Source organism: Myxine glutinosa, chromosome 12 (assembly GCF_964187855.1).
Source record: "Myxine glutinosa chromosome 12, kmMyxGlut1.1, whole genome shotgun sequence".
Taxonomy (NCBI): Eukaryota; Metazoa; Chordata; class Myxini; order Myxiniformes; family Myxinidae; genus Myxine; species Myxine glutinosa.
The window spans coordinates 58,006,089-58,022,838 of NC_136272.1; the positions used below are offsets into that span (position 1 = coordinate 58,006,089).

At 44.6% G+C, this 16,750-nt stretch overlaps 2 protein-coding genes across 2 annotated transcripts in view; both read left to right on the forward strand.

The window, feature by feature from the left end:
- The window catches only part of GNS (glucosamine (N-acetyl)-6-sulfatase), a 72,210-nt gene extending 57,765 nt beyond the window's left edge, over positions 1-14,445 (forward strand). The window contains exons 9-13 of the mRNA XM_068131738.2: positions 4,180-4,283; positions 9,717-9,818; positions 10,263-10,370; positions 12,549-12,659; positions 12,870-14,445. Of these exons, the coding sequence (XP_067987839.1) occupies positions 4,180-4,283; positions 9,717-9,818; positions 10,263-10,370; positions 12,549-12,659; positions 12,870-13,022 (578 nt within the window). The 3' untranslated portion in view covers positions 13,023-14,445. The remainder of the gene's footprint in view (positions 1-4,179; positions 4,284-9,716; positions 9,819-10,262; positions 10,371-12,548; positions 12,660-12,869) is intronic.
- A 1,053-nt stretch (positions 14,446-15,498) lies between these two features.
- Positions 15,499-16,750, forward strand: LOC137437423 (uncharacterized). The gene has a single exon (XM_068131736.2). It carries the CDS (start codon positions 15,650-15,652, stop codon positions 16,619-16,621), a length of 972 nt encoding a protein of 323 aa, XP_067987837.2. The 5' UTR covers positions 15,499-15,649; the 3' UTR covers positions 16,622-16,750.

A 16,750-nucleotide genomic window follows, 5' to 3' on the forward strand; every position in this document is an offset into this window, starting at 1 on the left:
GGGGATTAACCCCCCCCCCCCCTTGCTAAGGGGAGTGCCGTCTCTGAGATCCGTAACAATATATATATGTATATATATATATATATATGTATAAATATATATATATATATATATATATATATATATATATATATATATATATATATATATATATATATATATATATATATATATATTATATGTATGTATATATATATATATATATATATATTGTTGCAGTCGACCGGGGTACGAATCCCCACTCCTGACAACAATTTGCTGCGGGGTGCAGCCGAAGTACGAGGGACGGGGAGGGTTCCAAATTTAAGGTGCACACGTCACCGATGAAGAACCGCGCGATCGAACCTTCACTTTCCCACACCTTCTGGATGCCGAGCGGTTTTGCACGGTGTGGAAAGCGGCCTTACCCCACGAGATTTATGGACCTGAGTCTAGCCAAATTCGGTCCCGGATGATGCTAGGCCAATGGAGAAAAGACGTACCGAACAGGTTGGAAAGTAAGAACAAAATGTACAGCCTTTTATTCAGAAGGCACAGAGAAACAGAGACGAAGATTCACCTTAACAATGCTTACCTATCATAATAAACCCCACTGGCGCCTTCCCTCTCTGACACACACACTCAGGGAATAACACTGGTTAAAGGGCGTACCGATGTACGTGCTGGGATTCCTCGCAATTGTCCACGGGGTCTGGTGTGCGCGGCTCGCAGTTCGATGACGTCAGGTCCGCAGGACGAACCGCCGCCTCAAAGTTGGCACGGACGAACTCAGCACAGGTAGATGAACTTCAGCGCAGGTGAGTCGTGTAGAAATGCCAACGCTTGCAGGTCAGCCAGATGGCGCAAAAGATCGGCGCAGACGTGATGGGTGTCGGGCGTCGAACAAAGGCCAAACACGTGTCGTGGAAGAAACGAAAAGGCAAGCGAGGTCTCGTCGTAGGCGTGGCGAAATGGGCAAGAGCGCAGGTGTGTCCTCCAAGAAGTCCCAAAAAGCAAGAGAATCCAGGTGTGTCCTCCGTGAAGTCCCAAAAGCAAGAGAATCATGTCGTCCACGAGGCAAAGAGAGAACAGAGCAGGAGGTCGTCGACGTCGCGAAATCCCAGGCAAAAGAGTGAAATTGCGATCCGCGTGTGCTTTTACCAGATCCGCCCACGCCCCTCAACATGTTCCAGAGCCTCCCATTGGCTGAGGCTTGTCGCATCATGGCGACGGGTTCCCGCCCCCTCACTGGTCACGTGGGCCTGTGCTTCTGGCCACGCCCAATTAATAAACTTTCACAAGAGGCCATTTGGCCCATCCTGCCTAACTCAACGCATGTTTGGTCTCTATTACTATACAATGGGAAAGGGCTAATCTCTACATTCAATAAAACATAACTGACTAAAGCAGGCTACATGTTGTCGTGCAATTGATTTTCGGGGGTTTGCCTTTATTGCACAACCGCAACAATATATATGTATATAGACTACCCTGCAAAAAAAGAAACGCAAAAGTCGTAAAATCGTAAATATCTGACAGTGTTGCCGATATCCATACAAAATTAATACCAAAAATGAATTGGTCATTTCTGCATGGATTGGGATTGATTTGTGTGGAAAGAATGAGGTACTGCAGAAATTTGGCGAAAAGATGGAACAATCGCAAAAACACAACCACGTGAGAGCGCTGAAACACACCAACATGACATGCACGTGCAACTTCACTTGTTGGGCTATAAAGACGTTGGGTTTTCATTTGCATGCCATCACAATCTTACAGCAAGTGAACAGCGAAAACATGCCACGACTCACGGATGAGATTCTTCGGCCACACGTCCTTCCCATTATGCAACAAGCGAACGTCATTTTCCAACAAGACAACGCCCGACCTCACACGGCAAGACTGACAACAGCCTTTTTGAGGAACCACAACATCCAGGTCCTACCATGGCCCTCCAGGTCTCCAGATTTAAACCCAATCAAACATTTATGGGATGCACTGGATCAACGACTGCGAGCATGTCAGCAACAACCACAGAACCTCCTACAGTTGGCACAAGCACTGCAGGCAGAGTCGGTGAACATTCACCAGGCCACAATTCGGGATCTGATTGCTTCCATGGGACGACGGTGCCAGTCAGTTTTGGACTCTAATGGTGGCCATACAAGTTTTTGAGCACAGGTGACCTTCACCTTGAAAATCTACTGTTCCATGTGTGCCATATGGAACCTGGGTCAATGAGAATGATGTGTGCCAATTTTGAACAATTGATTACCATCTGTTGATGATTTATATGATATATAAAATATACATCTAAAATCACTTTTGCGTTTCTTTTTTTGCAGTTTTGCGTTTCTTTTTTTGCAGGGTACATATATATATATATATATGTATATGTATGGATGTATATATGTATATATATGTATGTATATATGTATGTATATATGTATATATATGTATGTATATATATATATGTATATGTATATATATATATGTATATACAGTCACATGAAAAAGTAAGTACACCCCATGTAAAGTTTTGACTTTTTCAATATATTTCAACATACAGCTATTTGATCTTCATTTCAACAATATTGACAGATAAAGGTGATATAATATAACAAATATCTTGAAACATTTACATTTTGTAGTCCATTGTATAATTTAAATAAACATAAATGCAAATTTCACATGTGGAAAAAGTAAGTACACCCCTACATTTATCACTACTTCAAATACCTAAAATTAGAATAAAGTGCACCAGCTCAGGTGCAAATGATTAGAACATCGTTAGAGAGGATCTTGGAGGAACCTGTCTTATTTCACAGAATGGGACCGCCTAGTGCTGAAGCACGTAGCTTGTAAAAATCGTCTGTCCACGGTTGCAACATTCTCTACCGAGTTCCAAACTGCCTCTGGAAGCAACGTCGGCACAACAACTGTTTGTCAGGAGCTTCATGAAATGGGTTTCCATGGCCGAGCAGCCGCACACAAGCCTAAGATCACCATGCGCAACGCCAAGCATCGGCTGGAGTGGTGTAAAGCTCACCACCATTGGACTCTGGAGCAGTGGGAACGCGTTATCTGGAGTGATGAATCACGCTTCACCATCTAGAAGTCCGATGGATGAACCTGGGTTAGGCGGATGCCAGGAGAACGCTACCTGCCCGAATGCATAGTGCCAACTGTAAAGTTTGGTGGAGGAGGAATAATGGTCTGGGGCTGTTTGTCCTGGTTCGGGCTAGGCCCCTTAGTTCCAGTGAAGGGAAATCTTAATGCTACAGCATGCAATGACATTCTAGACTATTGTGTGCTTCCAATTTTGTGGCAATTCACAAGGTCAAAGGTCAGAGGTCATGTCAGGTAAAAATCCTTACCGCAATAACTTGTGAACCAGTGATGGGATTCTGAGCAAATGTGGTACAATTATGTAGAATGATGTAAAGATGAACTGATTAAAATTTGGGGTCAATAAGTCAATGGTCAAAGTCTGTATTAGGTCTCTAACTTGAGAGCAGCTGAAGTCATCTAATTCAAACTTGGTACAGGTATGCATAATGATGTAAAGATTAACTGATTAGATTTTGGGTCCCCGAGGTCAAATGTCAGAGGTCATGCCAGGTAGAAATGTGATAACTTGAGAACAGCTGAATGGATTTAAATCAAACTTGGTACAAGTATTACATTACAATGATGTAATAATGTGGGAGGAGGCATATCGGTCGACGTCGTGACGTTGAAGAGTGTCGTTCTAGTTCTTCTTGATTTGTATGCTTCACATGTTCATGAAAGGATAGTGGAACCATTAGTAATGGAGACACATTTTCCACTTGTAAGATAATTGGTTGCTAAGTGAATTCAAATTCCTTTTATTTTTATTTTTTTGCAGTGATTTTTCTTTAACAGCATAATAGTCACTAACTGTGCATGCATGAAAACGCACACGCAAGGGCTGATGTCAGTGTTTCTAAAATAAAGGGGCAACTGTTTATTTTTCTTTTTTTTGGATGTATGGGAGGGGGGCTGCATTGCATACAATGATCTGTCCTGTCACTGATCCATATGAGTGTCGTGTATTTTCTTAATTATTAACATTGGATGTTGGATGGCAGAGGTCATGCTCTGCCCTTTTGTTGCAGAATGTTCACACACCCTTTTGGCCCCAAATGCTGTGTTACGGTACTTTCATTCTTTCTGCAGGTCAATTCTCTCTGCCTATTGACAAACGACAACTGTATGAGTTTGATATTCGTGTTCCCCTGATTGTCCGAGGGCCCGGACTGAAGCCGAGGCAGAAATTGGAGGTGTGTCGGTTTCCCACTTATCGCAAGCATAGACTTAACTTGCCAAGTTTACCGCAGAACACCTAATCATTGTGCGAGCTTGGTGTCGACTTGCTTGATTTTCTGGTGCAATCTGAATAATTTTTATTGCTTTAAATTAGCTGCTGTGGAATGTCAAATTAACTCTTTTTGCTTGGATGAAATGGAAAGTGATGCACCAAAACTCATAAGTAGATGTAAAAGTGCACTGTTTCTGGCATTTATAAATTGTACAATGTTATTAATATTGTTACAGACGCGGCTTTTAGATGTTATATTGACCGAGCGGTGGTGTATTTAACCGCGTCCGAACAGTTACTCCCCGATTAGAACCCGATTCCACCTGACGTTGACCAGATCGCCCCACAGATATTCAATCGGGAAATCTCTAAAGCGACCGAAAGAGAATGAAAAAGAAGAAGAAGAAGAATACGGAGGAAGAACAGATTTATTATACACACACAAGCAATGGATGGAAGAAGCAGTAACACAGCGAATCGTTAACTTACACTATTCATTTTTACTTAGCCCCAAGACAACGAGCAGGACAGGACGTTCACACTTACACAGGGGATAATGCAGGCAGGTAGGGCTTGAGGTGGATTGCTCGAGAGGGAGTCAAAGTCGGGAGGCAGCAGCTCGCAATTCCTCGCGGTTTTGGCGGGAAACCCTCCGTCGTGTATCCGCTGCGGTAGACGTCACGCGCTGGTGCGGCACACCTGCTCCTCTTCTTGGGGTGGAGCCGTCTCCCTCCTTTCAGCGCGTCTCTCCAAAGCTGGTTTCCTTGCCGAGTACCTCTCCTCTTTGGCTTGGAGCGTTTCGCATCTCACCGATTCTCTTGGTGCAGTCTCTTTGCTCATCTCCCAAGGCCTCTCGCAAGTCATCTCCTAAAGCAGTCCCTTACAGTCGCTTTTATCACCTCGGGCGAAATCAAGCCACCGGCTCCGAGGGCACGCCTACCGGGTCGCTCACCGCGGTGTTGATTGGCTGTTAGGGCTGGTTCACTCCTTCCCTCTTATGACGAGGTGGAGACACGCCTTTCTTCCCCAACCCTACCTCGTGGCCAATGGTGGTTGAAGAAAACCGCCCAAAATGCGGAAGGCAATTGGAAGGGAGGTTTTGGGGAAATTGGAAGGGCCTACGCTTATTTTGTTTGATACAATGCAAAGTCAATCTAGTGGGAAACACATATTTAGCCTACATGGAATAAGGAAATACACTATTTAAAAGATATATCGTGACCTGCGTGTAAGTTTCATGGAATTAACTAGGAGGCCGACTGCGACCATTATTTACATTAACAGGGTGTTACCGTACCTTTGTAACGTTCACATTGTAACGTTTCCACATTCGTTACAATATTATTATTCATATTATTATTATTACTAGAGAAATACCCGTGCTACACACGGGTGGGAGGCCAGAAGCAAACAGGCAATGCAGATACGGTGAATGCTAAAGCATTAAACCAATAAATTCCACATTCCTGTAGCACCTTCAGTCGCACGTCAGACATGGACAGCAGGTTCGTGAAGGACTTCCATGAAAAACGTACCTGTTCGCAAACAAACGGGTACGTTCACGTAGAGAAACATCGATCATGGGTCCGTGGCGAATCTGTATATGGCGATGGCAAAATATCAGAAATTGAAGGCTTTTTAAATTTTAAACGATTCATAAAACATCCGTTGAATCACATCACACGCAAATCATCAAAATCTAAACAGTATCTTTAGAATTTCAATAAAAGCCACAACACTGTTCATATCGGTAAATATTATTCCATCGTGTTTCAAATCGTGATCGATACACTATGATCGTGATGATCGTGATCGTGCATCGTGATCGATAATCGTGTTCACAATCGCTATGTCGTATGTACTCCCGATATGTGTACCAAATTCCCGAAACGTGTAACTACCAAATCAACAGGTAAAAGGATTTTGAGCCGATAGGTGTTACAGCCTTGGCAAGATCGATGGAGACAGCGATCTGTTAGATCTGATCCTCCTTCATGCCGAAGTGCAGATCTTCCTTCATGCCACATCCGATCGATGCAGCTGTGCAGCGATCGGTGCAGTCGTTTGTGCGGCACACGGTGCAGCGATCTGTGCAGCCGTTTGTGTGGCACACGGTGCAGCGATCGGTGCAAACGTGGACTCCCACACATCCTGCTGATACTTGCTCCCGCATGACGTTATTTTCCCGGGTGCCGCACAAATGACTGCACCGATCGAGATTTAACGGATGTTTATATAAATCGTTTAAAAGAAAAAAAGCCTTCAATTTCCGATATTTCGCCTTTTCATGTGGGCCTCCCAATTGAAGCCCCGCCCATAGGGCGGGTACCGTTGCTCGACGTAAGAAGACGTCACAATGAACATCATGCAAACGCGAATGTTATGCGGGAGTCAAAACCTGAGAATTCTGGAGACTAAAGCTGAAATTGGGAAAACTAAATTGCTTATTTTACTCCTGGGGATCCCAGGATTATCCACCCAAAATATATTTGCGATCGGTTCAGCAGTTTTTACGGTACCTCCGAACGGACAGACAGACATTTGGTGAATTATAGTAAGATTAGTGTTAAAAGGGTTGTTTACCAAAATTGATATAAATTTTACAATGTGTTATTATTATTATTATTATTATAATTGTTATTATCTCTCTGTCTTGTTTGTTTGTTTGTACGTGCTCTGGGCATGGCCACATCTTTAAAGTTAGAAATTCTGAACCTGGGCTACAAATACAACTTTGTGTGTCGGGTAATATAGGCTATGTGGTTGCGGACTCACGCGGGGCTGTGGGAAGGGCGGAGGGGATTGGAGGGAGGGGGTGGGGAAGGGAGAGGGAGCACATAAATCATCTTTGTAAACGTGTACCATGTGGCACCACCTATTGGTGGTGGCAGAGGAGATTACAATTCTCCTTTTTACCTCGACAACGCTGAGGTTAAAGCACTCCGCACTGGTAAATTAATTTTGGCAAACTATTTATTTATTTATTTATATTATAATGTAAAATTTATATATGTGGGAAAATTGCACGCCCAGGTCCTCTGGTGAACCATGCTTGGTCAGTTTCGCCCAGATAGCATAGTCCCCTTACACTTGTTCTTCCAATGTACCTGTAATGTCATTTCTTCCATTGGTGTAGCATTTTCCCTACTAGTGATAGCTGGGACGTTTTCCCCCACCGATTGGCTCCACACTTTGGCCATTGCGTATTCAACAGAACCGCTTGACTGATCCTGATTATGAAAGAGAGTACACATCGAGGGCACAATCCCTGCCCAGGTTGGCCACATCACCTGTAGGTAAACAGTATCAGACGGGGGACCTTGGGAGATTTGGTAATCTGATTGGCGCTCGTGGTTGATTTGCAACCCGCTAGACTGCGGAATTTGGTAATCTGATTGGCGCTCGTGGTTGATTAACAACCCGCCAGACCTCAGAATTTGGTCATCTGATTGGCGCTTGTGGTTGATTAGCAACACGCCAGATTGCAGAATTTTGGTAATCTGATTGGCGCTCGTGGTTGATTAGCAACACGCCAGATTGCAGAACTTGGTAATCTGATTGGCGCTTGTGGTTGATTAGCAACACGCCAGATTGCAGAATTTGGTAATCTGATTGGCGCTTGTGGTTGATTAGCAACACGCCAGATTGCAGAATTTAGTAATCTGATTGGCGCTCGTGGTTGATTAGCAACCCGCCAGACCGCGGAATTTGGTAATCTGATTGGTGCATGTGGTTGATTAGCAACCAGCCAGACCGTGGAATTTGGTAATCTGATTGGCGCTCGTGGTTGATTAACAACCCGCCAGACCATGGAATTTGGTAATCTGATTGGCGCTCGTAGTTTATTAGCAACCCGCCAGACCACGGAATTTGGTAATCTGATTGGTGCTCGTGGTTGATTAGCAACACGCCAGACCAGGGAATTTGGTAATCTGATTGGCGATCATTGTTGATTAGCAACCCGCCAGACTGCAGCATGATTCACGACCAATGGCCTTAAGACCTGTAGGTGGGAGGAGCATATGAGGAGTTTCTCCTCATGGCGAACACCAAACCCCTAGTCCGTAACAATGTATCTTTTTTGGTTTTCAATAAATATTTTTGTGATTATTAATTATTCATTATTATTATTGTTAATTCTTATTTCGTAATTTTGTATATTTTATCATGAGCTCCAAACATGGCGTTCATTCACATAAATTATCGATGAGTTATTTAGGAAGTTTGGTGGAAGGATTTTGTGAAGTTGACAGTGCATGTGTGATTCATTCCTGCTTCTTTCTTAACTCACATTTTATAGCTTTGTCAATTGAGGTGAAAATTTAGCAAAACCACTCACCTGGTGCATTCCAGCACCATTTACATGCTTGAATTGTTCAAAAAACGTAATTTAGCTTGGCACATCTGTTAATCACGTCCACTACCCCTACCTTGAATGCACTTGGGAGCAATGCAGAAAACTTAAACATCTTCAGTAATAGTCATTTGTAAGTAGTTCATGGGGCCTTCATTTTGTGTTGCATCAATGTGCATGTCAAACATGTTTGCTTTAGATTTTCCCAAATTTGATTATACAGCAATATATTCCAGGAATGTCATTCCAGATCTTCATGCTTTTTATTAAACTAGGGCATGCCCGTACTATATATATATCTAAAATTATATCCCCCCCCTCTATTTACATGAAATGGTTTGGTCCAAAGCGAACGGCTTGCGAGTACGGTGACAATCCCCCCCCTCTATTTACATGAAATGGTTTGGTCCAAAGCGAACGGCTTGCGAGTACGGTGACAATCCCCCCCCTCTATTTACATGAAATGGTTTGGTCCAAAGCGAACGGCTTGCGGAGTTTGGTAAAGAAATCGCCATAGCGTGCACAAACGCGCAGGAAAGCGAAAGAATCGCAAAGTAGTTTTAATTAGTTTTAAAACATAGTTTAACGCCAACATAGTTTGCCAACGTGAAATAAATGAATACGCTCTCAAATGTGCCGTCCGAGGCAGAGTCTGTTCGCCACGTTCGGCACACGTGATAGCTCGCTGCTCTCTGATTGGTTGAATCGTTTTTTGGACATAGCTCGCTAACTACTTGTCCGATTAATATGAAACCTTGAAAAGGCACATCCTCGGGTCCCCAGCAATATACCTGGCAAGTTTAAAGTATATCGGACCCGTGGTTGTCGAGAAACAGCGGTCACAGTCATACAGACATACATACATACATACATACATACATACATACATACATACATACATACACACAGAGATTACTGGAATTATAGATAGATGAAAGGTTGCCAAGTATCATGCCAATATTTTTTCAAGTCTACTATGATTAAGTGGTAGCTTAAATGGCTGGCCTCACAATGTGATATTTGCATTTTTTACTGATTCAGATCCCTGTTGTAAACATTGACTTAGCCCCAACCTTCCTGGACTTGGCTGGAGTAAACACGTCTCAAACGAAGATGGATGGAAGGTCTCTAGTGCCGCTGTGGGTATGTCGCGCCTTCTGTGCTCGCCTGAGCTGTCTGATCATGTGCGCTCTTTGATTGGAGTCAAATCTGACTAAAGCTGCTGATGTAGTGCAGTGCCATCAAGTAGTGCTACGTTTTCCTTCTGATGAGACCTAAAGCTGGCTTTCCTGTCGACTTGTTTGCTATTATATGGTATATCTTTCAAGACAAGGCCTTCATTGTTGTGCCTTGGTTGTGTAAACTTATACAATAGAGTAAAAATATTTTGATATTCCAATGACTTTTAAAGAATGATGTAAACAACAGTCGTTTTAGTAATGTGAATTGTTTTTGCTTGTAAGAGGCTTGGTGTGTGCGTGTGTGCGTGCGTGCGTTTTCTATAGGAAAAGGTTATTTGTTTGTGCAGAAGCTAGTTTGCTCAATGATGTTGCTTTGCATTTCCCGTGGTGTCCCATCTCTTCCCAGAAATCTAAAAAAGCTCATTGGCGCACGGATTTCTTAGTTGAATACCAGGGTGAAGGTAGTGTCGTGAAAGCTGACCCCTCTTGCCCGCGACTGGGGCCTGGCGTTGCGGTAAGTTTAGTTTCTCTAAACGGTGAAGCACTTCACACTGTGCATTGATATTAACAAAACTTGTGAAAATGTCACTTTTGTAGTCTTTGCCAATGAGATCAATGTTATCAAACTTTGATTTGAAAAGAAGAAAAGTGTTATCTGTAAAGGTGAACACAATGGACTGGTATCGCAGAGATTGTGTTTATATGTTGGATCAAAGGTGGTGGCGCTTTAAAACTGACGCCCGAAAAACCTTAATCACACTACAACAACAACAACAGGCATTTTAAGGCCATTTTCCCTGCTAGAGCGGGGGTTAGCCTTGCGGTCCCCATGACGATGTTCTCCATTTTGCCCTATTTTCTGCATCTCCCCTTGTTAACCCCCTTGCCCGCATTTCTTCTTCGACCATCTTTAGCCAAGTCTTTCTCGGTCTTCCCTGTCCTCTACTTCCTTCTACATTCATTTCCATCACTCTTTTCAACCAGTCACTTTCATCCTTCCTCAACACATGACCAAACCATCTCAACCTGTTTCTCTTCACAGCATCCATCACAGGCTCTATTCCCATCATCTTTCGCAATTCATCATTTGTCTTCCTCTCTCTCAACGATACTCCACACATCCACCGAACCATTCGCATTTCCACCCTTTCCAGCCTTCGTTGCTGCTCTACGTTCATTACCCATGTCTCACTCCCATAAATCATAACACTTCTCACACATGCAGCATACACTTTTCCCTTCAGCTTCAACGACACTCCCCTCCTCGTCAGCACGCCACTCAGTTCCCGAAACCTCTTCCATGCACATCTCACTCGAGCAACCGTTGCCGAGTCTGATCCACCTTCTCCATTCAGCATGTCTCCAAGGTAACAAAATGTTTTCACACCTTCCAGCTTCACGCCATCTCCAAGATCCAACTCAACATTTCCTCCATCTGCAGCTCCCTCTGTGCACACCTTACACTTGAATGTAGCTGCCACACTGGTTAATGACCCTCTCAAACCACTACATTTTTGATGAACCCACTCAGCGCACATTGTACATTGAATGGAATTCACTCCGACACCCTTCCTGCACACCGCACACGGCCACTTCCCAGTTCTTTCCACCTCACCACATGCTTTACCACTTGCCATCACCTTCGTTTTTCCGATATTCACCTTCAGACCTTTTGTCTCCATACATTCCTTCCACTTGTTCATCTTCTCCTTCAGTCCATCCATACTTTCTGCAATCAACACCAGATCATCTGCATACAACAACTCCCACGGTAAACCCTCCTTTACGTTCTGAGCCAGCACCTCCATCACAGCTACAAATAGTAGTGGACTTAGTACCGACCCCTGATGCACTCCCACCTTCACCTCAAACTCACCACTGTTCCCGTCCTTCGTCCTTACAGCTGTGCGCGCTCTTTTGTACATTGCCATCACTACTCTGATCAACCATTCCTCCACTCCTAACTTCCTCAATGCCCATGTCACTACTTCACGTAGCAACCTGGTGCAACCAATCACACTGGTGCTTTAAAAATAACCTTAATCACACTGGTGATTTAAAAGCAGTTTCTTTGGGAAGATGGTGCTCATTAGCCTTGGTAGGCAGCTCACCAAGGAGAAGGAAACTGAATCCAAACCCACCTCTGTCTTGCAGTTCAGGTTTTTTAAACTAAAGGCTTGGGGTTTAACAGGGTATACGCAGCAATCCTTTTTAAATCCTGCCGCTTCTGGTTCTGCCTGCGAGGTAGTGTTCTTCCAAGCTCTCCATGTCATCAAAGTTAAATATTTTCCCATTTGTATTTTTGTCAAATCTCTACTGTTTGTTTCGTTTCTAGTTCGTTTCTAGTGCGTTTCTAGTTAGATCTCTAGTTAGATCTCGGTTTGTAAATCGTGCATACCTGTGTGTAATAGTCGTTTTGTTCACGCTGCGTTTGGGGCCTGGTCCCATGAGGCTTCCTTTATAGATTATTTGTTTCCTATTTCAGTTTGTGAGAAACCCGTGTTTAGTCTTGGGTCTTTGACTGGGCCTGGAATGTATGTCCCTTTGTAATATGTTCGTGATTCGCTTTAAACGATATTCCTTTAATCACCATTTTTTAAGAACTCATCCCTTGTTTAAAGTGAGGGAGTCCTGTGTATGTTTTTGTATTTATTACGTATAATGCTTTGAGACGGGGATTCTGTCATTTCAGGAGTGTTTTCCTAATTGCGTGTGTGAGGACGCAATAAACAATACGTACGCATGTGTCCGCACTCTTGAGCAAGACCTCAACATGCAGTACTGTGAATTTGCTGATAATGAGGTGGGTTCTCTTAACTTCTTCTTAACTTGTATTGCAGGATTGAATGGCAAAACCTGTGATTTGTTGATTTGGTTGGCACGTTTTAAAGGGGCAGGCTAAGTGATAAATGCAAGCTTGTTTTCTACGTTGTTGTTGTTGATCCTCTTTGTTTTACAAAGTTGTTGTTGATCCTCTCAAGAACCTTGTCACCACTTTGTTTACCCCATGCAGTCTTTTGTGGAAGTTTACAATCTCGGGGCTGATCCTCATCAACTGAACAACATCGTTAAATCTGTCGACCCGAAACTGCTGGAGAAGATGAACCAACGGCTTATTGCTCTTCAATCGTGCAAGTCTCGATCATGTAACACCACTCCCCAGTGATGCACGCCGCCAAACCTGATTGTTTTGACTTTTCTAGATCAGATTGTAAATTGGAACCAAATGCTCCTGCTTTAGGTGGAGGGAATGGAAGACTTTGTGAGCTTTTGCTATAATGCACCTTTTTGGATGCAGAGTTGACGTTTGTATTGTGCGGTTGTGATATGGTACAAATTTCGAACAAGTCGTGCTTGGATCAGTTCATCTTTTGAAGATAGGAAAGGGCTCTTTATCTTCTGACCAGTTTTACTCAGATGTGAGTTTTAATCTTAAACCATAATCTGGCAATTCAGGTACACCTTAAATCCCTCGTTCATTCTGACAGCTCAAGCATAAAACTGCATTTGCTATGCAAGCTGTCGAGTCGCGGTTGGAAGAGGTTGTTCTTGCTGTTGAACAGTTTGTTTTGTGGTTAAATGTGCTGAAAACAGTTTTGTTATGGATTTTTCTTGGCCCTTTAGTTTTACTTTTATCTTTCTTTTTCGATGTTTGATTGGAGTTGAACCATGTTGTTGGTCAAACCCTTTTGCACGTGATGTTAAACTGAGCCATTCTGTAAATTATATTCTCCTGCCAAAGTCCCCCGACATAATATTTGATTTTGCCAATTATCAATATCCTGTGATATAAGAGACTGGAAATACTCTACCAGTACTTTTTTTTTTCCTATTCTCCCCTTCCTTAAATGAAATTGATTTGATTTTTACCTCCGACACCTAAGATGGATGGAGGTTATATTTTCTTCTCTGTCTGTCTGTCTGTCTGTAAGCAGGATATCTCACAAAGTTGTGCACAGATTTGGACCAAATTTGTGGACAGGTTGGGTGTGTGACGAGGATGAATTGTTTCGGTTTTGGTGAACATCCGGATACTTTAATTTTTTAAGTGATTCTTCACCATTCGGAGATAGAGCAAAAAAACATTGGCATACATACCACAATATCTCAAAAATTTGTGGACAGATTCGTGTGAAACTTGGTGGACAGGTTGGGTGTGTCAGAAGAACAAGCCGATTAGATTTTGGTTCAGGTCCGGATCCAGATCTGGCCAATCGGTGGGATACCACAACGTAAAGAGTTCAGCCTGGCAGAGGTATGTGCTCTCTCGAGTGCCGTTCTAATTCCCTTTGCAACAGGTACCCAATACGGCACTTTCAAAATGATGTATGTACACAAACGAGGCCTTTTGTGCATGCGCTGGTGCATTTTCAGTGACTTACTTCTGCGAGCTGTGGTGCTTTCAACTTGCCGTTACTATCGGGTTAACTCAAAGTCAAATCGTCTTTTTAACATAATTTTCAGCATTTATAAAGTACAACAATTGGAAATGATGGCAATTTCAGGATGGTTAACCATAATTGTTGTTCCTGGATGTAAATGTAACTGATGAAAATATAGGAAATACGAGAAATATGCATGAATGCAAAGTGACGAGTGCCGACCATTTCCTGTTAATACAAGCGAACAACGCGCATGAACACACACACACACACACACACACACACACACACACACACACACACACACACACACACACACACACACCTTTTAGCAATAGATGCAAAAATCTAGTGTAAGGTCCTTAATCCCAACCATATATATTTATAACAGCTCCTACCCCCTTTACCCTCCTCTCTACATGATTATTAGTAATTATCATCACTTTAAACCTACCCTATGCATTCAACAACCCCAAATATGACCTTCCCGTCGCTGTTAAGAAGCATCCAAAACGGCCTGCCTTAAATATATCACCAGACCTGCCATGTACACAGTCTTCTACCGACTCCTCTCTGGCCTTGCCCCACCAGCTCTCTCTGGGCTCTGTCCCGCAAATATTCCTACAGGTCGCATAAGATCTGCCTGCAACCCTCTTATGGTTAAACTGCCAAAATCAAGACTCTCTGCTCACCTTCACTCCTTCATTCCCCTTTTCTCCCGCCTCTGGAACAAACTCCCTCACTCTTTTCAATCCCACTCCACCCTCCAGGTCTTTAAAACAGCTGTTCACCACCATCTCTTATCTTCCCCCATCCAAAACCTTGATCTTTTCTATCCCCGATAATTTCACCCCAATTCCACTTTTTGAAATACCAACTTCTGTCCTGGAAGTCCTTGGTGTCCTTGTGTTTTATACTTCTCCCCCCCCCCCCCTTCCCACGCCTCCTCCCCCCAAGCCCTCTCCCTCCCACACATCTCCCTGCTCTTAAATGTTGTGTGCTCTCAAGTGTTTGTGTGCTTCCCATTCTCTTGTCTTCCGCTCCCTCTTTTTATATATTTTGTTTGTCTGGTTGATTTGTTTGTGAAGTAAATGTCAGCTCTTTCACGAGCCTCGATTCAGTATACAAAAAAAAAAAAAAAAAGGCACTCCCCCAAGGTTCACAGTGCATTGACTGGCAGCAATGGTTGAGGGTTTGGGCAGCGTGCATCTGTCCACAGTTCTCCAGAGCTTGTACCAATCCACACAGTTGGGAGTCTGTAGAACAAATAGCTGCAAGATCTAAACCATGTTGGTGAGATGAGAAAGTTCTCCAACTCTTCCATTGTGCAAAGGCACACCCCTTTCTCTCATGTACTTTGACTTATTTTAAAAGTATTGTGAGCCATTTTGGCTAACGATCCTTCCCTCACATGCATGATGTATTTAGCATGCCACATTGGCAGCTGTTGCTTGGGGTTTCTGCGCATGCATGCAAAGCAGTCCGAGGAGGATTGCAAAAGTCCACTATTGCTGGTCTCCCATCCCACACTCTCCCCCACACCTCATTTCTGGTACTCCTCTCATTTTCCCCCTGCTCCCCTCCCCCTCTCTCACCTTTCCAGTCCCCTCCCCCGCTCTCGCCTTTCCCGCTCTCGACTTTACTGTCCCCACTCCCCCGCTCTCGCCTTTCCCACCCTGCCCCCTTTCCCCCGCTCTCGCCTTTCCAGCCCCCCCATCTCCCGCTCTCGCCTTTCCCGCACCCCAAATCCCCTGCCTCGCCTTTCCCGCCCTCCCCCATCCCCAGCTCTCAGCTTTCCTGCCACCTCCCAATCCCCGGCTCTCGCCTTTCCCGCCCCTCCTCCGCTCTCGCCTTTCTCGCTCCTGACTTTACTGCCCCTCTCCCCCGCTCTCTCCTTTTCCTCCCCCCCTCCTCCGCTCTCTCCTTTTCCTCCCCCCCTCCTCCGCTCTCTCCTTTTCCTCCCCCCCTTCCTCTGCTCTGGCTTTTTCCACACCCCACCCCCACTCACCTTTCCCGCCCCGCCCCCATTCCCCTGCTCTGGCCTCTCCCCCTCCCCCATTCCCCTGCTCTAGCCTTTCCCGCCCTCCCCCCCCCCCGCCAATCACCTGCTCTCGCCTTTCCTGCCCTTCCAATCCCCCACTCTTGTCTTTCCCGCCCCCTCCTCCGCTCTCGCCTTTCCCGCCCTGCTCTCGCCTTTTCCGCTCTCGACTTTACTGCCCCCTCCTCTGCTCTCTCCTTTTCCTCCCTCCTCCTCTGCTCTCTCCTTTCACACACCCCGCCCCCACTCCTCTGCTCTCGCCTTTCCCGCACCCCGCCCCTACTCCCCCGCTCTCGCCTTTCCCTCCCCCCTCCCCTCCCCTATTCTCGCCTTTTCTGCTCTTGACTTTACTGCCCCCTCCCCCGCTCTCTCCTTTTCCTCCCTGCCCTCTCCTTTTCCTCCCCCATCCTCCGCTCTCTCATTTTCCTCCCCCCCCCCCCTCCTCTGCTCTCTCCTTTTCCTCCCCCCCTCCTC

Bases quoted from the DNA above. Each gene is read 5' to 3' on its own strand.
- LOC137437423 (XM_068131736.2), top strand. From the start codon at position 15,650: ATGCATGATGTATTTAGCATGCCACATTGGCAGCTGTTGCTTGGGGTT.